The sequence below is a fragment of the Osmerus eperlanus genome, unplaced genomic scaffold, assembly GCF_963692335.1.
Source record: "Osmerus eperlanus unplaced genomic scaffold, fOsmEpe2.1 SCAFFOLD_107, whole genome shotgun sequence".
In the NCBI taxonomy this organism is placed as follows: domain Eukaryota; kingdom Metazoa; phylum Chordata; class Actinopteri; order Osmeriformes; family Osmeridae; genus Osmerus; species Osmerus eperlanus.
In genome coordinates, this window is record NW_026911585.1 from 951 (window position 1) to 24,299 (window position 23,349).

A 23,349-nucleotide genomic window follows, 5' to 3' on the forward strand; every position below is an offset into this window, starting at 1 on the left:
CACATTGCTACACACACACACACACCTGGCTGGTGAGAGCTCTGGGAGAGTCTGTGAGGTGGAGGTTGAGGGAGGGTTGAGGAGAACGAAACAGCTTGGTCGGCAGATACATCTGAACATCTGAGAGAGAGAGAGGGGGGGGGAGAGAGAGACAGAGAGGGGGGGAGAGAGAGACAGAGAGAGAGAGGGGGGAGAGAGAGAGTGAGAGAGAGAGAGAGAGAGAGAGAGAGGGGGGGGGGGAGAGAGAGAGGGAAAGAGAGAGACAGAGAGGGGGGAGAGAGATAGACAGAGAGAGAGAGGGGGGGGAGGGGAAGGAGAGAGAAAGAGAGAGACAGAATGAAGAGAGGGAGAAAAAGAGAGAGAGAAGGTGATTATGTTTCCAGGTCCATGTCAGGATGTCAGTAGAGGCTTCAGGTCCTCACTGTGGATGTCAGTAGAGGCTTCAGGTCCTCACTGTGGATGTCAGTAGAGGCTTCAGGTCCTCACTGTGGATGTTGAGCTCCTTGGCCTTGTTGACGAGGGACACCATCTCTCTGGTCTTGTTGGCGGCCGCCCTGAACTTGCCAAGGCCTCCCTGCTGACCCCTGACCTTTAACCCCGACTTGGCAGTGGACGTGGCCAGCAGACGGTCAAGGTACTGAGCGAGGTCATCGTCGGTGTCTGGGGGTCAGAGGTCAGTTAGGGTGATGGTGGGGTCTGTGTTCCTCTCCTCCCTCCCTCCCTCCCTCCCTGCCTCCGTACCGTCATCGAAGCATAGCTCGTCGTACGTACTGCCGTCGTACTCCTCGTCGTCACGGTAATGGCCCATGGCGCCAGGGGACTTCCCGTCCAGGAAGCTCAGGTGGGCGAAACAGGAAGTGGTCAGAAACTCAGACAGTTTCCCTGTCTGGACCCTGAGGGAGGAGGAGGGTGAGGAGGAGGTGGGGAGAGAAGGAGAGTTGGTGGAGAGGGAGGGTGAGGAGGAGAGGAGGGGAGAAGTTGAGAGGCACTGTGTAAGGTGTGTGTGGGAACTCCCTCTCCCTCTCCCCCCTCCCCCCTCCCCCTCCCTCTCCCCCTCCCCCTCCCTCTCCCCTCTCCCCCTCCCCCTCCCTCTCCCCCTCCCCCTCCCTCTCCCTCTCCCCCTCCCCCTCCCTCTCCCCCTCCCTCTCCCCTCCCCCTCCCCCCTCCCCCTCCCTCTCCCCCTCCCCCTCCTCACCTGGCTCCTCCATAGTACCCATCCTGCAGCTTCTTCAGTGTGGCCAGAACTGCAGGGTCCAGATCTGAATGGTCCTCAGCTGGAACACACACACACAGCAAGTGAGAAAATAAGAATAAACAGCCAAACACAAACACACTCCCACTGACATTCACACTCTCTCCCTCTCTCTGTCTGTCTCTGTGACACAGACGTAAACTCTCACACAGACAGACACAGATAGGCATATAGACACACACACACACACACACAGAGGCAGGCAGACTGACTGAGCATGGTCTGGGAGATGGGGAAGGTGACAGACAGGCAGACAGGCAGACAGGCAGGCAGACAGGCAGGCAGGCAGACTGACTGAGCATGGTCTGGGAGATGGGGAAGGTGACAGACAGGCAGACAGGCAGACAGGCAGGCAGACAGGCAGGCAGGCAGACTGACTGAGCATGGTCTGGGAGATGGGGAAGGTGACAGACAGGCAGACAGACAGGCAGGCAGGCAGACTGACTGAGCATGGTCTGGGAGATGGGGAAGGTGACAGACAGGCAGACAGGCAGACAGGCAGGCAGACAGGCAGGCAGGCAGACTGACTGAGCATGGTCTGGGAGATGGGGAAGGTGACAGACAGGCAGACAGACAGGCAGGCAGGCAGACTGACTGAGCATGGTCTGGGAGATGGGGAAGGTGACAGACAGGCAGACAGACAGGCAGGCAGGCAGACTGACTGAGCATGGTCTGGGAGATGGGGAAGGTGACAGACAGGCAGACAGACAGGCAGGCAGGCAGACTGACTGAGCATGGTCTGGGAGATGGGGAAGGTGACAGACAGGCAGACAGGCAGGCAGACAGGCAGGCAGGCAGGCAGACTGACTGAGCATGGTCTGGGAGATGGGGAAGGTGACAGACAGGCAGACAGACAGGCAGGCAGGCAGACTGACTGAGCATGGTCTGGGAGATGGGGAAGGTGACAGACAGGCAGACAGGCAGGCAGGCAGGCAGGCAGACTGACTGAGCATGGTCTGGGAGATGGGGAAGGTGACAGACAGGCAGACAGACAGGCAGGCAGGCAGACTGACTGAGCATGGTCTGGGAGATGGGGAAGGTGACAGACAGGCAGGCAGACAGGCAGGCAGGCAGACTGACTGAGCATGGTCTGGGAGATGGGGAAGGTGACAGACAGGCAGACAGGCAGGCAGACAGGCAGGCAGGCAGACTGACTGAGCATGGTCTGGGAGATGGGGAAGGTGACAGACAGGCAGACAGGCAGACAGGCAGGCAGACAGGCAGGCAGGCAGACTGACTGAGCATGGTCTGGGAGATGGGGAAGGTGACAGACAGGCAGACAGACAGGCAGGCAGGCAGACTGACTGAGCATGGTCTGGGAGATGGGGAAGGTGACAGACAGGCAGACAGGCAGGCAGGCAGGCAGGCAGACTGACTGAGCATGGTCTGGGAGATGGGGAAGGTGACAGACAGGCAGACAGACAGGCAGGCAGGCAGACTGACTGAGCATGGTCTGGGAGATGGGGAAGGTGACAGACAGGCAGGCAGACAGGCAGGCAGGCAGACTGACTGAGCATGGTCTGGGAGATGGGGAAGGTGACAGACAGGCAGACAGGCAGGCAGACAGGCAGGCAGGCAGACTGACTGAGCATGGTCTGGGAGATGGGGAAGGTGACAGACAGGCAGACAGGCAGGCAGACAGGCAGGCAGGCAGACTGACTGAGCATGGTCTGGGAGATGGGGAAGGTGACAGACAGGCAGACAGGCAGACAGGCAGGCAGACAGGCAGGCAGGCAGACTGACTGAGCATGGTCTGGGAGATGGGGAAGGTGACAGACAGGCAGACAGACAGGCAGGCAGGCAGACTGACTGAGCATGGTCTGGGAGATGGGGAAGGTGACAGACAGGCAGACAGGCAGACAGGCAGGCAGACAGGCAGGCAGGCAGACTGACTGAGCATGGTCTGGGAGATGGGGAAGGTGACAGACAGGCAGACAGACAGGCAGGCAGGCAGACTGACTGAGCATGGTCTGGGAGATGGGGAAGGTGACAGACAGGCAGACAGACAGGCAGGCAGGCAGACTGACTGAGCATGGTCTGGGAGATGGGGAAGGTGACAGACAGGCAGACAGACAGGCAGGCAGGCAGACTGACTGAGCATGGTCTGGGAGATGGGGAAGGTGACAGACAGGCAGACAGGCAGGCAGACAGGCAGGCAGGCAGGCAGACTGACTGAGCATGGTCTGGGAGATGGGGAAGGTGACAGACAGGCAGACAGACAGGCAGGCAGGCAGACTGACTGAGCATGGTCTGGGAGATGGGGAAGGTGACAGACAGGCAGACAGGCAGGCAGACAGGCAGGCAGGCAGACTGACTGAGCATGGTCTGGGAGATGGGGAAGGTGACAGACAGGCAGACAGACAGGCAGGCAGGCAGACTGACTGAGCATGGTCTGGGAGATGGGGAAGGTGACAGACAGGCAGACAGACAGGCAGGCAGACTGACTGAGCATGGTCTGGGAGATGGGGAAGGTGACAGACAGGCAGGCAGACAGGCAGGCAGGCAGGCAGACTGACTGAGCATGGTCTGGGAGATGGGAAGGTGACAGACAGGCAGACAGACAGGCAGGCAGGCAGACTGACTGAGCATGGTCTGGGAGATGGGGAAGGTGACAGACAGGCAGACAGGCAGGCAGGCAGGCAGGCAGACTGACTGAGCATGGTCTGGGAGATGGGGAAGGTGACAGACAGGCAGACAGACAGGCAGGCAGGCAGACTGACTGAGCATGGTCTGGGAGATGGGGAAGGTGACAGACAGGCAGGCAGACAGGCAGGCAGGCAGACTGACTGAGCATGGTCTGGGAGATGGGGAAGGTGACAGACAGGCAGACAGGCAGGCAGACAGGCAGGCAGGCAGACTGACTGAGCATGGTCTGGGAGATGGGGAAGGTGACAGACAGGCAGACAGGCAGACAGGCAGGCAGACAGGCAGGCAGGCAGACTGACTGAGCATGGTCTGGGAGATGGGGAAGGTGACAGACAGGCAGACAGACAGGCAGGCAGGCAGGCAGGCAGGCAGGCAGGCAGGCAGACTGACTGAGCATGGTCTGGGAGATGGGGAAGGTGACAGACAGGCAGACAGGCAGACAGACAGGCAGGCAGACTAACTGAGCATGGTCTGGGAGATGGGGAAGGTGACAGACAGGCAGGCAGACAGGCAGGCAGGCAGACTGACTGAGCATGGTCTGGGAGATGGGGAAGGTGACAGACAGGCAGACAGGCAGGCAGACAGGCAGACTGACTGAGCATGGTCTGGGAGATGGGGAAGGTGACAGACAGGCAGACAGACAGACAGGCAGACAGGCAGACTGACTGAGCATGGTCTGGGAGATGGGGAAGGTGACAGACAGGCAGACAGACAGACAGGCAGACAGGCAGACTGACTGAGCATGGTCTGGGAGATGGGGAAGGTGACGGTAGGTCTCCCAGTCATCCTCCAGCGGGAGGACAGGTAGGACAGGTCTGTACGCAGCATCTCCACAATCATCCTGTTATCCAGCGCCAGGTAGAACTGCTGGTGGTCTATGAACTGGAGGAGACAGGGAGAGAGAGAGGACATTAGATAGAGTAAGACAGATACAGAGAGAAAGCGTGAGAGAGAGAAGGAAAGATGATGGGTTAGGGTCTGACCTGGGGGGTCAGGGTCTGACCTGGGGGGTCAGGGTCTAACCTGGGGGGTCAGGGGTTAGGGTCTGACCTGGAGGGTCAGGGGTTAGGGTCTGACCTGGGGGGTCAGGGGTTAGGGTCTGACCTGGGGGGTCAGGGTCTGACCTGAGGGGTGAAGGCGAACATGGTGTTTCTGATGATGTAGAACTTAGAGGTCCCCAGCACTCCCATCCTCCTGTAGGGTCGGCCTGTCAGCCCCAGCCTCTGGTTACAACCTGGGGGGAGACATTCACCATGTCTAACACACGTCTACATTTGGTGTTACAGTGTGCACATGAGCATATGTGTGCATGTGTGTGCGTGAGTGTGTGTGTGGGTACCTAGCCTAGCGTAGATGTGACTGAGCACACTGGAGGGCTGGACGTGGATGGGGAGGATGTCTGCTAACGTCTCCACCTCGATACTGTTCTTCAGCAGCAGCTCCTTGATCTCCTCGTTCTCCGCCAGGATCGACACTGGAGGAGGAGAGGAGGGGGAGAGGAGAGAGGAAGAGAGGAGGAGGAGAGGAGAGAGGAAGAGAGGAGGAGAGGAGGAGAGAGGAGGAGAGAGGAGAGGAGAGAGGAGGAGAGGAGGGGGAGAGGAGAGAGGAAGAGAGGAGGAGGAGAGGAGAGAGGAAGAGAGGAGGAGAGGAGGAGAGAGGAGGAGAGAGGAGAGGAGAGAGGAGAGAGGAGGAGAGGAGAGAGGAGAGGAGAGAGGAGGAGAGGAGAGGAGGAGGAGAGGAGAGAGGAGGAGAGGAGAGAGGAGTAGAGGAGAGAGGAGAGAGGAGAGAGGAAGAGAGGAGGAGGAGAGGAGAGAGGAAGAGAGGAGGAGAGAGGAGAGAGGAGGAGAGGAGAGAGGAGAGAGGAGGAGAGGAGAGAGAAGAGAATGGATCGTTTCTCATCTATAGTGTCTGATGGCAGAATGTGAGACAGCCCCATCACAGAGGAGAGGAGGAACAGAGGGTGGAGGAGAGGAGCTCACCCTGGACCACCACGTCAGGTTTGGGGATGGTGGAGAAACGTCTGTTGAGAGGATCGATCTCTCCTGGAGCCAGGAAACCCTGACACACACACACACTTTATTATTCTTTTATAAGTGTGTTTGTGTAGGTTTATTTCCAGTGTGTGAGTGTGTGACCTCTGACCTCAGCCAGCAGACTGCCCAGGACGTAGAGAGACTGGCCCCACTTCAGAGGACACTTCCCCAGGGGAATCCTCTCCACCGTGTGGGGATTCAAATACTCCTCATCCACCTACACACACACAATTCCATTATTCCATGTATAACTGGATGGATACACAGACCGACAGACAGACAGACAAAGAGAGACAGAGACAGAGAGAAAGACAGAGAGAGAGACACAGAGAGAGAGACAGAGACAGAGAGAGAGACAGACAGAGAGACAGAGAGAGAGACAGAGAGAGAGAGAGACAGAGAGACAGAGAGAGAGACAGAGAGAGAGAGAGACAGATAGAGATCCAGGTCTAACCTTGTCAGCAGGAACACTGTACAGTTCCGGCACCAGTCTGATGCCGTCCTTCTGTTTGATCAGAATCCCCTCCAGGGCCTCTCTGTACTCCTGGACCTGCGGACATCACAACCTGCTCATAACCTGCTCACAACGCACCTGCTCCAGGTATACACACACACACACACCTGCTCAGGGCTGTTGATGAAGATGCCGTCCAGGATGAGGTAGGTCCAGAACAGCGGCCACTCACACTCAATGTTCTCAAACAGCTTCAGCTCTGCTGACTCATAGTACAGACGCTGAGGATCCTGGGGGGGGAGGGAGGGGGGGAGGGAGGGGGGGGAGGGAGGGAGGGGTGGTAGAAGTAAGCATAGTGAACAAGTGTATTGGAAAGAGAGACAGCTAGAGAGAGAGAGAGAGAGAGAGAGAGAGAGAGAGAGAGAGAGAGAGAGAGAGAGAGAGATTTACCTCTTTAGGAGTCTTGTGTCCATCTCTGAGGAACCTGCAGCACCCATATCGACCCTGAACAACACAAGAGGATCACGAGAGGAACGGAATAGAAAGTTACAACTAATGAGACCTCAGGAACCTGACAGAGAGGAAGAGAGAGAGAGAGAGACAGAGAGAGAGAGGAAGAGAGAGAGAGAGACAGAGAGAGAGGAAGAGAGAGAGGAAGAGAGAGAGGAAGAGAGAGAGAGAGGGAGAGGAAGAGGGGGAGAGAGAGAGAGAGAGAGAGAGAGAGAGAGAGAGAGAGAGAGAGAGAGAGAGAGAGAGAGAGAGGCGCGGCGTGGCCGACCTGCAGCTTGGAGATGATCTCCTCCTTGGTGAGGGTGACGATGCTCAGGTCCTCCACAGCGAAGGCGGGGTAGGAGAGGATGGAGAGGACGCCGGCATCCACCTCTTTAGACATGGAGGCTCTGGGGAGCATGGAGGTCAGGATGGACTGGAGGGAGGGGGGGGGGGGAGGGGGGAGGGGGGGGAGGAGGGAGGAGGGGGGTGAGGGAGGGGGGGAGTGGAAGAGGAAGGTTTTTGTCAAAAGGAGGAGTGTGGAGAAATATGGTTTATTAGTTTTGCACTTGAAGTAGTCTGTGCACGTGTGTGTGTGTGTACGTGTGTGTGTACGTGTGTGCACCTGTGTGTGTGTACGTGTGTGCACCTGTGTGTGTGTGTGTGTACCTGGCAGTGCTGGATGTCGTCTGCCAGGGCGTGCACCACAGATCCTGGTCCTCCTTTGGCTCCAAACAGGTTCAGGTCATCCAGCGCTTCCAGAGCTGCCTGGCAACAACACAAACAAACAAACAAACAAACGAAACATCTCAGGTTGGGATTTCTGCATGACTCTTACGCTCAAACTCAGCATGACAAACCCAGTTCCACATCAGGTCCAAGTGAGAATTTCCACCATGTCCAGTACTGTAACATGCGGTGTAAACGCGCTACACTTCAAGTGACACACGTGTGTTTCCATGGATACTAAGTATGAACTGAAGTATTCCATTGGGAGTGTGTGTGTTCTGAGAAGGGGCTTCTGTCTGAGTGAGCTTCGGTTCTTAGAAGAACAGGAGCTAATACGCTGTCAGGAACCTGATATCTCACAGACACACACACAGACACACACACAGACAGACACACACACACACGCGCACACACAACAGCTGAGTATGTGGTAATGATTGACTAAGACAGGGTTTCACACATTGCTTCCGTGAACACCACACACACACACACACACACACACGTAGGCGTACATATGTACAGTAAGGGGTTGAGGAGAGGCATGCGCTAAGGAACTGAACGCAGGATCAATGGATTAAAGGAGGAGAGAAGGAGGAAGGGAGGAGAGGAGAATGTGTACGGAGTGTTCCGGAAGCTTGTCATCTGATACCGTCAGTGTTCCGACAGGCCTAGCTGGACTGTTTCCATGGCGTCAATCAATTTCATAGGCTGATTCACACACACACAGGAATGATGACCTTTTCTCTTCACCCCATCACCTCCCTTCCTGTCCTGCTCCCCTTCTCTCTCTCCTTCTCCCTCTCCTTCTCTCTCTCCTTCTCTCTCTCCTTCTCCCTCTCCCTCTCCCTCTCCTTCTCCCTCTCCTTCTCCCTCCCCTTCTCTCTCCCCTTCTCTCTTCCCCTTCTCTCTCTCCTTCTCTCTCTCCTTCTCTCTCTCCTTCTCTCTCTCCTTCTCCCTCTCCTTCTCTCTCTCCTTCTCCCTCTCCTTCTCTCTCCCCTTCTCCCTCTCCTTCTCTCTCTCCTTCTCTCTCTCCTTCTCTCTCTCCTTCTCACCATTTTCTCTTCCATCTACCCTCCAGGAATATGGTTTACACTCAGTTATACACTAGCAGCACTTACACGAAGTGTGTGTGCGCGTGCATGCATGAGTGTGTGTGTGTATGTGTGCGTGTTTACCTTGGCCATTCCTATGGAGCTGGCGTTGAGCTCAGCTATGCCCTGGTTGGTCTTGTCTCCTCTTTCCCACATCCCATAATCCTTTGGGACAAAGACAGGAAGAGTGAGAAACACAACAACAACAACAACAACACCAGCAGCTACTTAGGAGAGGGTGAGGGTTAGGGTGAAGGTCATTGTTAGGGTCGAGGGTCAGGGGGAGGTTCAGGGTCAGGAGGGTCGAGGGTCATGGTCAGGTGGGGTGGAGGTGAGGGTCAGGTGGGGTGGAGGTGAGGGTCAGGTGGGGTGGAGGTGAGGGTCAGGTGGGGTGGAGGTGAGGGTCAGGTGGGGTGGAGGTGAGGGTCAGGTGGGGTGGAGGTGAGGGTCAGGTGGGGTGGAGGTGAGGGTCAGGTGGGGTGGAGGTGAGGTGAAGGTTAAAGTGGCTCACCGCTACTTTGTACGCTGCCTCGATGTAGAACATGAGGTTCTGAACTACGTCCACCTCATCCTGGGTGTAGACGATGTGGAGACCTGCACAGCAGAGCACAGGTGTAACACACACACACACACCAGAGAATAACTATAACGCACACACCTGCACACCAGAGTAGAACTGGTCTCTCACACACACACCAGCGAATAACTATAACGCACACACCTGCACACCAGAGTAGAACTGGTCTCTCACACACACACCAGAGAATAACTATAACTCACACAACCGCACACCAGAGTAGAACTGGTCTCTCACACACACACCAGAGAATAACTATAACGCACACACCTGCACACCAGAGGAGAGCTGGTCTCTCACACACACACCAGAGAATAACTATAACGCACACACCTGCACACCAGAGGAGAGCTGGTCTCTCACACACACACCAGAGAATAACTATAACGCACACACCTGCACACCAGAGGAGAGCTGGTCTCTCACACACACACCAGAGAATAACTATAACGCACACACCTGCACACCAGAGGAGAGCTGGTCTCTCACACACACACCAGAGAATAGCTATAACGCACACACCTGCACACCAGAGGAGAGCTGGTCACACACACACACACACCTGAGGCAGTCATCTGGGCCAGGAACAGCAGGAAGAGGGAGGTGGCATCTACCTGGAGATGGCCCCACTGGTCGTCCTCGACAACGGTGGCGCAGGTGTGCGTGTTGTACTTAGCATGGAGCGAATCGGACGGACTTTTACTGTACTTGAACTTCTCTACTTTGTCAAGCTGGAGAGCAGAGGAGGGGAGGAAAGAGGAGAGGAAAGAGGAGAGGAAAGGAGAGGGGATGTCAGTGCTAGGTGTGTGTCTCAGTGTGTGTGTGTGTGTTTCAGTGTGCGTGTTTGTTTCTGTGTGTGCATACCTGTCTCATAATGCACTGTAGTAGACCTCTCATGAGTTTCACCACACTCTGCAAGGAGAGAGAGGAAGAGAGAAAACAAGAGAAAAATAGAGAGAGATATATAGAGAGAAAGAGGGAAAGAAAGAAAGCAAGAGAGAGAGAGAGCGAGAGAAAATAAACAATGACCTTTTTGTTTTATCGTATCTCATTCCAGTCAGAGTAACAGGATACTGCTGACGCCTGCGCTGCATGGTACACTGTCAGCACCTGCTCCCCACCTGCTCCAGTTCGTAGGCCTTGGCCTACCTGCCTACCCCACCTCCCAGCCCCATACCCTGGGCTAACCCTCTACTCCAGCCCCAGGCTTCCCCACCTGCTCCAGCTCGTAGGCCTTGGCCTACCTGCCTACCCCACCTCCCAGCCCCATACCCTGGGCTAACCCTCTACTCCAGCCCCAGGCTTCCCCAGGCTTCCACGGGTTGTTTCCATCCTTATTCTTTAAGTATAACTAATTTTAGAGTTCTCTTCCCCTGGAACAGATTTCATGTTCCAAATGAGGGGGGCTGTCGCTGTCTTGGTGTGTGGGGTTGCATCAAATTCCCCTTTTTTGCTCTGTTAAATTGCTGCACCAGTCCACACTTGATCGGTGGGGATCTCATTCTATTATGACTGTAACTGTTAGCTGCTCCTGGCATTCTCTAATCCCTGCTCTCCTCTCTCTGTCCCCCCCCACACACATCCCTTGTGGTGTGGGGGGTTTGAGTTGTCAGCACCTGCCTGGTCGTCGGTCAGCCAACGCTGGACCTGGTCGCGAGTCTCCCGGTCCTGTCCTACATCTATAAAGTTGAATAATGGATTTTGGTGTTTTAAAAACCCATCAACACTGTATGACTATGTTTAGCCTGTGTTCTGCTCCTCTCTCCCACCAACCGTCTCTGGAGGAGGGGATCCCTCTCTAAATTGCTCCTCCCAAGGTTTCTTCCATTTTTTCTCCTGTTGAGAGTTTTTTGGGGAGTTTTTCCTTGTCTTCCTTGAGGGTTTAGGTTGGTTGAGGGGCAGTTCTATGGGCATATGTGAAGCCCTCTGTGACATGCTTGCGTGTAAAAAGGGCTATACAAATACATTTGATTTGATTTGATTCCCCACCTGCTCCAGCTCGTAGGCCTTGGCCTACCTGCCTACCCCACCTCCCAGCCCCATACCCTGGGCTAACCCTCTACTCCAGCCCCAGGCTTCCCCACCTGCTCCAGCTCGTAGGCCTTGGCCTACCTGCCTACCCCACCTCCCAGCCCCATACCCTGGGCTAACCCTCTACTCCAGCCCCAGGCTTCCCCACCTGCTCCAGCTCGTAGGCCTTGGCCTACCTGCCTACCCCACCTCCCAGCCCCATACCCTGGGCTAACCCTCTACTCCAGCCCCAGGCTTCCCCACCTGCTCCAGCTCGTAGGCCTTGGCCTACCTGCCTACCCCACCTCCCAGCCCCATACCCTGGGCTAACCCTCTACTCCAGCCCCAGGCTTCCCCACCTGCTCCAGCTCGTAGGCCTTGGCCTTGTCCTCGTCACGGTCCGCGTTCTTCCTGTAGGCCAGGCTGAGCGCCCAGACCGACAGGATGCTGTAGACGTTGTCTCTGACCCAGGAGTCCGGCTGGTCCTCGCTGGCCGGCAGCAGACCAGTGACAGGGTCCTGCAGGGGTCAGAGGTTAAATGGTCAAACGGGCTGAAACATGAAGCAGGTGACGTCCCTGACAACGGGCGTCCCGTCTGGTCACCGCTCACTAGCGATCGACCCCTGTCCCTGTCCTGGCTGGGGTCAAAGGTGAAAGGTCTTTTAGTGAATGAGGGAAATCGCTAGCTACCCCGAAATCTGTTTAGGTCATTCAAACTGAATTTTGGTTTGAAATATAAAACCCTCAATCAATCTCTACATGCTCAGGATCAATTCAGTTACTATATACTTCCGTCCTATGGTTGGAATACTCAGTAACAGTAGAACGACAGTAAACTGTGTTCCTCTACATCCTGGGGTGGGATGCGTTCTGTAAAGATAGAACGGTGTTCCTCGTGAAGGGAGGTGACTCCACTGCCAGGCGGTATTGAGGTCACGTTGACATAACGTGACGGATAATCCCTCTCAGCTGCACAGATGCTGGAGTCAGTCGCTAAGTTGGTCAACCAGTCAGTCAGCCAATCAGTCAACAAGTCAGTCAGCCAGTCAGTCAGCTGGTCAGCCAGTCAGTCTGGCCACCTGATGCAAGGACGCAGTGTCAAAATGCAGGTTTCTTCCTGACTGTTAGACAACCTTAACTGCAGGGTATGTGTGTGTGTGTGTGTGTGTGTGAATGGACCTCTTGTAGGTGGCAATGCCTTGTTTGGATGGCTGGCTGACTACTTATTTAACTGTCTGACTGGTCAACTGGCTGGCTGGTTCTCTGTCCGGCTGGTCGCAGGGTGATTACATTACATTTACATTTAGTCATTTAGCAGACACTCTTGTCCCTGTACAGTAAGTACAGGGACATTTTGCCCGAGGCAAGTAGGGTGAAGTGCCTTGCCCAAGGACACAACGTCATTTTCGCATGGCCAGAATCGAACCGGCAACCTTCTGATTAATAGCCCGATTCCCTAACCGCTCAGCCATCTGTTCCCTGTCGTTTGTTTACGCTCTGAATCCCAACAAAAGCACTGAGTGGGTGGCTTCCAAGGACTTCCAGTAAAGCTGGGACTGGGAGCCAACACTGGCGGGGGACTGGGAGCCAACACTGGCGGGTGACTGGCTCGTTACTCCTGAAAGGCCCCTCAAACCTTGAACGAGCCCTGACTGACAGCAGGCCTGGACAGACCTGCTGTCCTGTCCTGCTACGGTCAGCTCAGCTGGGACGAGGGAGGCAGAAACAGATTGTGTAGTCAGTGGCGGTTCTAATTTTTTATTCAGTCAGCTCAGGGGGGCCACAGGGGGGGGCCAGGGACATTTTTACAGGGGCACTGGCCCCTGTAGGCCCCCGTGTAGAACCGCCCCTGTGTGTAGTTGTAGTGAAGAAGCAGGCTGGACCTGTCTGTATATCAATGTCAGTGTGAGTGTGTGTGTGTGTGTGTGAGTGTGTGTTTGCATCTTTCTGTCTCTGTATGTGTGTGTGAGTGCATAAATGAATGTGTGTGAGCCTGCATGTGTCTGTAAGTCTGTGAATGTGTTCCTGATTAGAGTGCATGAACACATGTGTGTGCATGTATGTGCTACTGCCTACATGTGTACGAGTGCGTGTGTGTGTGTGTGTGTGTGTGTAATGTGTAACCTGACCCTCAGGTCATTCAGGAAATGCTCTAAGAGCCACAGCCCAGGAGGTTAAAGCACGTGGTGGGTATCTGCCCTCTGCACGGAGGCACTGCACGCGCGCAGCGATGTTGACTGAGAGAGAAAGTGTCCAATAGCACATTTAAATAATGAAATATCTCTATACATTTGTTAGTTAAGAAGAGGCTTTGTCTTGGACATAGGGAAGTTGGTGTAATGAGTGCATATCTTTGACATAATAAGTCGTTGTCCTATCCTTCCCTTTTTCGCCCCACTGGTCAACATGATTTGACGTTCATCAACCCTGGACGAAGTCTTGCATTACGGCGGCAATAGTCTATACTTTGTGAACTGAGTGGGGGTTTATGTTGGGTTAGTTTTAAATCACAACGTCTGATTTGAGTGTTTAATTCGGGGTTGAAAAAACGTTATGTTAAAAGTTTAGGATTTCGACCGGGAGAGTTAACTTGACACTGTGTACAAAAACAGCCATGCTCGATGTCGGACTTTCAATGTTGCAATGGAGGCAGAGAGTCCAGTCCACATTCATGATTAACCTCCCACCACACTCACTTGGTGACGAAGAATGGTCTGTTGTACAATCCGGGCATAGTTGTCGAGTTTTACACCGGAGTTGCTTCGGCTTCTCATGTTGACAAAGTCGATGTCCTCTTCCGTGGTACACTAGTAGGATTTTGGGCTACAGGCGAAGTTTAAATCTTGCAGCTTCTTGCTGTCATGCTGTCTGCATCTCTAGGTGGGTTTTCACGTTTACACACGTAAAAGCTAAAGGGGGAAACAGAACTATTAACGCCAGTTGCAAAAGTCCCGGCGTCTTCAAAATTCGGACGAACTCTCGAGTTTAGCTCACTGTCAATGGTTACAGTACACAGCCGTCCCCGCCCACAATACTTTGATGTCAACGCGCAGCAGCGCAGAAACCTGACACGAGTTCAAGTGTCCTGAGGTGTTTACAAATTGGCGTTACCGCTTTATTTAACTCATCGACATCTATCATCTTGCCTTTTAAGAAACAAGTAGCTCTCACATTTGTTGACAGTGACATATGAACAGTTTTCTGTGGCAAAATAGTCCCAAAATAGACCTTCCCAAAAAACTGTTTCTGTCATCAATGTAATATGTAAACTAATGTTACTTTGTCAACGTTTACAGTTCTGAGTCATCCCTTAACAGTCTGGGTTCAACATGCTAGTTTCCCAATTTCAGATTAGTTTCAAACTCACCAGAAGTCTGCTAAGATTTTTCTATGAAAAAGCGAGTATTTGGAGTCTGGTTCGAGAACAACAAATAAAACATAATTGGGGAATACTGTTTTGGCTATTTTGACTAAATCTCAACTTGGTGCTGCTCCTAGTCGTGAAGGAGGCTTGACAGTGAAGTCCTCTAGTGGTGGAGGAGGTGAGCTGCAGCAAGTCATTTAACCCTTGTGTTATCTTCGGGTCATTCTGACCCATCAGTCATTGTGACCCACCGTCGTATTGCGACAAATTTACCGCATACAAAAACAAAGTGAAGCATTTTCTTTTAACCATTGGGCTGTCTCAGACCCCCCCACATTGCAACGGTTGAAAGAAAATTATTTGTATTTGTTTTTGTATTGGGTAAAATTGGGTAAACACAACGATGGTTCGTTATGAACCTTTGGGTCATGTGACCCGAAGGCAGCACAAGGGTTAAAGATCCTGTAAAGCAAATTCCATTATTTGCTTCTCAGTACATCATATACGTGTGAAATGAGTTCCTGAAAACATGTGCATCATCATCCTCTCCTCTCATCCTCTCATCATCATCCTCTCCTCTCATCCTCTCCTCTCATCCTCTCCTCTCATCCTCTCATCATCATCCTCCCCTCTCATACTCTCATCATCATCCTCTCATCATCATCCTCCCCTCTCATCCTCTCATCATCATCCTCTCATCCTCTCCTTTCATCATCCTCCCCTCTCATCCTCTCATCATCATCCTCTCCTCTCATCCTCTCCTCTCATCATCCTCTCCTCTCATCCTCTCATCATCATCCTCTCCTCTCATCCTCTCCTTTCATCATCCTCCCCTCTCATCCTCTCATCATCATCCTCTCCTCTCATCCTCTCCTCTCATCATCCTCTCCTCTCATCCTCTCATCATCATCCTCTCCTCTCATCCTCTCCTCTCATCATCCTCTCCTCTCATCCTCTCATCATCATCCTCTCCTCTCATCCTCTCCTTTCATCATCATCCTCTCATCCTCTCCTTTCATCATCCTCTCCTCTCATCCTCTCCTCTCATCATCCTCTCCTCTCATCCTCTCATCATCATCCTCTCCTCTTATCTTCTCCTTTCATCATCCTCCCCTCTCATCCTCTCATCATCATCCTCTCATCCTCTCCTTTCATCATCCTCCCCTCTCATCCTCTCCTCTCATCATCCTCTCCTCTCATCCTCTCATCATCATCCTCTCCTCTCATCCTCTCCTCTCATCATCCTCTCCTCTCATCCTCTCATCATCATCCTCTCCTCTCATCCTCTCCTTTCATCATCCTCCCCTCTCATCCTCTCATCATCATCCTCTCCTCTCATCCTCTCCTCTCATCATCCTCTCCTCTCATCCTCTCATCATCATCCTCTCCTCTCATCCTCTCCTCTCATCATCCTCTCCTCTCATCCTCTCATCATCATCCTCTCCTCTCATCCTCTCCTTTCATCATCCTCCCCTCTCATCCTCTCATCATCATCCTCTCCTCTCATCCTCTCCTCTCATCATCCTCTCCTCTCATCCTCTCATCATCATCCTCTCCTCTTATCTTCTCCTTTCATCATCCTCCCCTCTCATCCTCTCATCATCATCCTCTCATCCTCTCCTTTCATCATCCTCCCCTCTCATCCTCTCCTCTCATCATCCTCTCCTCTCATCCTCTCATCATCATCCTCTCCTCTTATCTTCTCCTTTCATCATCCTCCCCTCTCATCCTCTCATCATCATCCTCTCATCCTCTCCTTTCATCATCCTCCCCTCTCATCCTCTCCTCTCATCATCCTCTCCTCTCATCCTCTCATCATCATCCTCTCCTCTTATCTTCTCCTCTCATAATGCTTGTGTGTGTGTGTGTGTTCCAGAGAAGCCACTCTCCCCAGAACCTGAAGTCATCCACTCCTCAGTGAGACCAGGCTGAGCTGCAGGTACCGACACTAGGTGGCAGCTGCCTGTTGTCATAGACACCAACTGATAACTCACTAAAACATTTTATAACAATAAGCATAAACCCCTGGTGAGGTGTTGGCCTGAGTGAGTCCAGTCATGTTCTCTGACCAGATAGATACAGGATCTGACCCAGGTAGATCCAAGACCTGACCCAGGTAGGAGATAAGAGAGAGGGGGAGTAAGACAGAGGAGATATGTGGAGGAGAAGGGAAGAGAGGGGGGGGAGAAGGGAAGAGAGGGGGGGGAGAAGGGAAGAGAGGGGGGGGAGTCAGGGAAGGAAAGAAAAGAGGATGACAGAAGGGATGGAACGAGAGAGGGTGAGAGGGAGAGAGGGGAGGATAATGATCTAATTGAAATTCCCAGTGTTTTTCAGTAGCAGGGTCTATTTCTAGATGTGAATGAATACACTTCTTCAAGCTGTGGTAAACTGTCTGTTTATCACACCAGCAGGCCTCACCAGAAGCCTTTATCACAGAGTCTCATCTCTGCTGTTCAGTAGCTGACAGCAAGAGGGAGGTGTGAATGTGTTTCTCTCACGAGAAAGGACAGCACACACGCATGTAGAGAACACACACACGCATGTAGAGAACACACACACGCATGTAGAGAACACACACACGCATGTAGAGAACACACACACGCATGTAGAGAACACACACACGCATGTAGAGAACACACACACGCATGTAGAGAACACACACACGCATGTAGAGAACAAACACACGCATGTAGAGAACACACACACGCATGTAGAGAACACACACACGCATGTAGAGAACACACACACGCATGTAGAGAACACACACATGCATGTAGAGAACACACACATGCATGTAGAGAACGCACACACATGCATGTAGAGAACACACACATGCATGTAGAGAACGCACACACGCATGTAGAGAACGCACACACGCATGTAGAGAACACACACACGCATGTAGAGAACACACACATGCATGTAGAGAACGCACACACGCATGTAGAGAACACACACATGCATGTAGAGAATGCACACACGCATGTAGAGAACACACACACGCATGTAGAGAACACACACATGCATGTAGAGAACGCACACACGCATGTAGAGAACACACACACGCATGTAGAGAACACACACACGCATGTAGAGAACGCACACACGCATGTAGAGAACACACACACACACATGTAGAGAACACACACACGCATGTAGAGAACGCACACGCGCATGTAGAGAACACACACACGCATGTAGAGAACACACACACACATGTAGAGAACACACACATGCATGTAGAGAACGCACACACGCATGTAGAGAACACACACACATGTAGAGAATGCACACACACAAACATGCAAAGTCACGCACACACGTGCACACACACATTCACACGCAGACATAGTTGGAACACACTCCCTCCCTCTCCCTCCTCCCCTCTCTTTACCTCCCTCCCTCTCCTTCCTTCCTCTTCTTGAGACAGCAGGATGTGTTCAGCAGGGTGCAGGATGTGCTGCTCAACATCAGGGTGTGTTTCTGACTGTGTGCGTTTGTGGTAGCGTGTGTGTGTGTATATCATGATATCAGCCCCCCTAATCAGTGTGTGTGTGTATGAGTGTGTTTGTGTGTGTATGAGTGTGTGTATCTCATGGTATCCGCCCCCCCGCTGGTTAGACAGTCAGTCAGCAGCCAGACAGGATGGAGTTCACGCCACTCTGCTTGATGCTCTGTGAGTAGGCCTTCTGTGTGTGTGTGTGTGTGTGTGTTACAAAATGTATGGTCAAGGTGTCCTGTAACCTTTATGACAAATGACTCCACCTTTGTCTCCCTCTCCTCTCCTATCTTGCTCTCTCCTTCTAACTCTCTCTCCCCCTCTCTCTTCTTCTCTCCAGTGTTGGTGACTCTGATTCAGTCTGAAGATGTTCTAGGAGAAGGTTAGTGCATATCAACATTTGATCTGAACAACTATTCATCTTTTATACCTAAGAGTTTGCTGTTTAGGAGGTGTGCTCAGTCAATTTGTGTTTCTTCCTCTTTCTCGCTTTCTTCATTTTTCCCTCTGATCTCTGATGTTTCACTTTTTCTTTTCTCCTCTATATTTTCTCACCACTCTGCTACTGTTCTACTGTTCTACCATTCCACTGTTCTACTGTTCTACCATTCTAATGTTCTATCCTTATTTTACTGTTCTATCGTTATTCTACTGTTCTATCCTGGTTCTACTGTTCTATCCTGGTTCTACTGTTCTATCCTTATTCTACTGTTCTATCCTGGTTCTACTGTTCTATCCTTGTTTGTTCTATTTTGGTTCTACTGTTCTATCCTCTCAGCACAAAATCAGGCTAAAAAAAACTATTCATCTTTTATACATTTTTATACCAGTTTGCTGTTTAGGAGGTGTGCTCGGTCAATTTGTGTTTCTTCCTCTTTCTCTCTTTCTTCATTTCCCCTCTGATCTCTGATGTTTCACTTTTTCTTTTCTTCTCTATATTTTCTCCCACTCTGCTACTGTTCTACTGTTCTACCATTACACTGTTCTATCCATATTCTACTGTTCTATCCTTATTCTACTGTTCTATCCTTATGATGCAGAGAAGTGTATTCATGCTTTTATATCCAGCCGGCTGGACTACTGTAACGCACTTTTCACTGGTCTTCCCAAGAAAACCACTGAAAGACTACAGCTCATTCAAAATTCTGCAGCTAGATTATTAACCAAAACTAAAAGGAGAGAACACATTAGTCCTGTCCTAGCTACTTTACACTGGCTCCCCGTTACCTTCAGAATTGACTTTAAGGTCCTTTTCCTCACATACAAAAGCACAAAATCAGGCTTAGATGGCAACTGTGGCACGTGTGCTTGTAATGGTGCACCAGAGCACTGTGCTGTTAGTAACACAGTTTATTAACAATCAATGTATTACTATTGCCCATAGTGTCTTCTTCTTCTGGTGGCAATAAATGCACTGACAATTTTATTTAGATATTCTAAATGAATTAAAAAACATAGAAGAGAGAGAGAGAGAGAGAATGAAGGGGCAGGGACACAGAAGTATTCATAATAACAGGTCAGATTAAACACACTCAATTATGTAAGATCTTTTTTATTTACAGAAATGCTGTCTGTACATTACAATAACAGAGAGTCATAGACTTATTTGTGCATTTCTGTAAATACAAAATATTCACGGTGTCTCTACCCGTTCCTTTTCTCTCTCTCTCTCTCTCTCTCTCTCTCTCTCTCTCTCTCTCTCTCTCTCTCTCTCTCTCTCTCTCTCTCTCTCTCTCTCTCTCTCTCTCTCTCTCTCTCTCTCTCTCCCCCCCCCCCCCCTCTCTCTCTCTCTCTCTCCTGCAGTCTCTCTGAGGGTCATTTCCGGCAGATCTCAGTTCTTCAGCTTAGAGCTTGTCTCCCTGAGCTGTGAGGATCAGGGGAGCTCTGCTGGAGGGAGGGTGAGGTGGAACACCACAGCAGGAAGGTCTTCAGAGTGTGGAGTAGGCTGGGGGAGGCTGATAGGATCCTTCTGCATCCTCAGTTATGTGCTCTCATCAGACAGTGGAGTGTACTGGTGTGAGTCTGGCTCAGGAGAACACAGCCATGCTGTCAACATCACAGTACATGGTACGTTCACATGGTCTGAATAAATCACTGTTGTTTCATAGGATTCTCTGGAAAGATCATTTGAATGTGTCTCCTCTGTTGTAGATGGTAATGTAATCCTGGAGAGTCCTGTCCTCCCTGTGAACCAGGGACAAGCTGTGACTCTATACTGTAGATACCGGACACCTCCCTCTGACCTCACAGCTGCCTTCTACAAGGATGGATCTCTGGTCAGGACTGAGGCTGCAGGAGAGATGACCATCCCTGTTGTGTCTCCATCTGATGCAGGGTTGTACAGGTGCATCAACTCTAAGCTGGGAGGATCTCCAGAGAGCTGGCTGGCTGTAAGAGGTGAGATGATAATCACCTCTTGGTTTTTGTCATGTTTTGATGTAGTTACCACCCATACATTCCAATCTCCAGCCCTTCCTCCACCTCCAGATCACTCTCCACCTCCAGCTTCACCTCCAGATCACTCTCCACCTCCAGCTTCACCTCCAGATCACTCTCCACCTCCAGCTTCACCTCCAGATCACTCTCCACCTCCAGCTTCACCTCCAGATCACTCTCCACCTCCAGCTTCACCTCCAGATCACTCTCCACCTCCAGCTTCACCTCCAGATCACTCTCCCCCTCCAGCTTCACCTCCAGATCACTCTCCACCTCCAGCTTCACCTCCATCTTCACCTCCATCTCCACCTCCACCTCCAGCCCCCCTGCTGTCTCTGTCCAGACTGCTGTGTCGTATCCTGGTGTCTCTTCCCTACCTGGTGGTCACTGTCCTGCTGCTGGAGATGTGCTGCAGGTCCAGAGGTGAGAACACTCACACTCCCTGTGATCTACTGTCACACACACACACTGTCATATACTGTACACACACTTACACACACACACACACACACACACACTGTCATATACTGTACACACACTTACACACACACACACACACACACACTGTCATATACTGTACACACACTTACACACACACACACACACAGTCATATACTGTACACACACTTACACACACACACACACACACACACACACTGTCATATACTGTACACACACTTACACACACACACACACACACACACACACACTGTCATATACTGTACACACACTTACACACACACACACACACAGTCATAGACTGTACACACACTTACACTTTTACACACAAGGTCATATACTGTACACACACTTACACACACACACACAGTCATATACTGTACACACACTTACACACACACACACACACACACTGTCATAGACTGTACACACACTTACAATTTTACACACAAGGTCATATACTGTACACACACTTACACACACACAGTCATATACTGTACACACACTTACACACACACACACACACACACACACACACACACACGTACACACACTGTCATATACTGTACACACACGTACACACACTTACACACACACACATACACACTGTCATACACACACGCACACAAACACTGTCATATACTGCACATACACTTACACACACACATTGTCATATACTGTATACACACTTACACACACACACACACACACACACTGTCATACACACACACACACCCACCCACACACACACACTGTAATATACTGTACATACACACACACAGTCATATACTGTACACACACACACACTGTACAGCAGTTATACACACATATTTTCATACCTATAAACATACACACTGTACAGTACAGTTACACAGACACACAAATATGCACATACCTTCATGCATACATACATGCCAACGTTTAGTCTTAATATATTCAAACTACACATGTAAATACTGTATATCTCCTGTCTCCATAGCAACAGGTCATGCTGAGAGGGAACTGAGGAAGGATGATGTCATCGAAGATTCACCCTGAGTCTGCAGAGCAGTACGCTGTATGTGTGTCTACTTCCTGTTTTTATTAAAGTTGTCAACAAATCATCCGCTTCGCCTGCTGACTAAATAACCAATAAAAACAGAGAATGCGGACTTCCTGTTCTCTCTGCTTCTTTATAAGGTAATGTTGTTATTTCAAACTCAGCAATTCTGAGGCCTCTGAGGCCTGTACTACGAATCAAGATCAACATGCTCTGGATTACTTTCAGTTACCCGGCTTCACTAACCCTGACAATCGCAATCACGATAAGCGGTTTCACGACGGCGGTTATCAACTCTCTAACTCAACCCAGATCTTTCCAATCTAGAGACGTGCGTGTTCACATAAAGGGGCGGTGTTTGCACCGTATGTCCAATCACTAACATGGACCAAACAAGAGCCACATATTTCACTCAGGAGGAGCAGATAATCTTACTAACTTTGTCTACTCCTCCTGCGTGAAATATTGTAATACAAACATATCAGGAATACAAACATATAATACTGGCAAAAATCAACAAAGTCGCTGCTGCCAAGCTGGCAGAAAATAGTTAAACTTTTGTTGCTGTATTATTTTAGTTGCAACCCTGGCAGTGGCAAACGATCGTGGGAGCAAATAAAAAGTAAATATAAAAACATAATTCAAACCGGTAAGTAGCAGTAGGCAATACTTGCACATATTTTAAGGCCAACAAGTACAAGGTTGAATTGCCTGAGTCAGTCCCTTTTGTAGGATATTGGTATCCAAAGGGCCTAAAGAACAATTAAATATCTTGCAGCCAACAGGAAGAAAAATTAGGCAAAGAAAAGTGGAGGGGGCCCTCCTCCACAGGACTGATAGCTGGCCTATCAGGGTCGCCCCAGGATGGAAGGAGTGGAAGGGGGCGTGTCTTCAGACCCTGCTGGCAGCAGCTCAGCTGGATCATAGTCTGTGTGTGTATGTGTGTGTGTGTATGTGTGTGCATATGTGTACTCAAACACACGTGCATGTTGGGGTCTGGGAGGGTAAGAGTGTCCATCTGTTGTATCTGTTGCATCTGTTGTGTGTGCCTGAACAACATTTTATAAAAAACATTTTGTCTTACCCATTCATTCGAATGATAATGATGGTCATTTTTGACCGGGAAAACCACAGGTGTACAAAAGTTAAAGTTAACTTTAGTTAAAACACCCAAATGTTTATGAAATGTTTTGGCTGTTTAGATACCGTGTGTGGACAAAGTCATGGAACCTTGTGGCAATCAGAATAAATTAACTACATTATTTCATAGA

The 23,349-nt window shown here is 51.0% G+C and overlaps 2 protein-coding genes across 4 annotated transcripts; one reads left to right on the forward strand and one right to left on the reverse strand.

Annotated features, from left to right (window-relative positions):
* Window positions 1-288: 288 nt before the first annotated feature.
* On the reverse strand, window positions 289-14,318 carry LOC134016289 (phosphorylase b kinase regulatory subunit alpha, skeletal muscle isoform-like). The gene is made up of 20 exons (XM_062455679.1): window positions 13,978-14,318; window positions 11,641-11,799; window positions 10,136-10,183; window positions 9,834-10,002; window positions 9,206-9,288; window positions 8,779-8,859; window positions 7,544-7,642; window positions 7,164-7,310; window positions 6,836-6,889; window positions 6,553-6,675; window positions 6,386-6,481; window positions 6,041-6,148; window positions 5,878-5,956; window positions 5,238-5,372; window positions 5,023-5,132; window positions 4,636-4,780; window positions 1,196-1,274; window positions 742-893; window positions 479-660; window positions 289-414 (listed from the first exon to the last, which is right to left on the reverse strand). Exons 1-20 carry the CDS (start codon window positions 14,053-14,055, stop codon window positions 391-393), a joined length of 2,151 nt encoding a protein of 716 aa, XP_062311663.1. The 5' UTR covers window positions 14,056-14,318; the 3' UTR covers window positions 289-390.
* Window positions 14,319-18,209: 3,891 nt separating this feature from the next.
* LOC134016288 (uncharacterized) lies at window positions 18,210-22,190 on the forward strand. 3 transcript variants are annotated; one of them, XM_062455677.1, is made up of 6 exons: window positions 18,210-18,321; window positions 18,485-18,526; window positions 19,948-20,211; window positions 20,296-21,003; window positions 22,019-22,119; window positions 22,161-22,190. In XM_062455677.1, the coding sequence occupies exons 1-5, from the start codon at window positions 18,291-18,293 to the stop codon at window positions 22,075-22,077; spliced, it is 1,104 nt and encodes a 367-aa protein (XP_062311661.1). In that variant the 5' UTR covers window positions 18,210-18,290; the 3' UTR covers window positions 22,078-22,119; window positions 22,161-22,190. The 3 variants fall into 3 exon arrangements, with proteins under 3 accessions (XP_062311661.1, XP_062311662.1, XP_062311660.1); XM_062455678.1 differs by having other exon boundaries at window positions 20,296-20,541; window positions 20,632-21,003; window positions 22,019-22,190; XM_062455676.1 differs by having other exon boundaries at window positions 22,019-22,190.
* The last annotated feature ends 1,159 nt before the right edge of the window (window positions 22,191-23,349 follow it).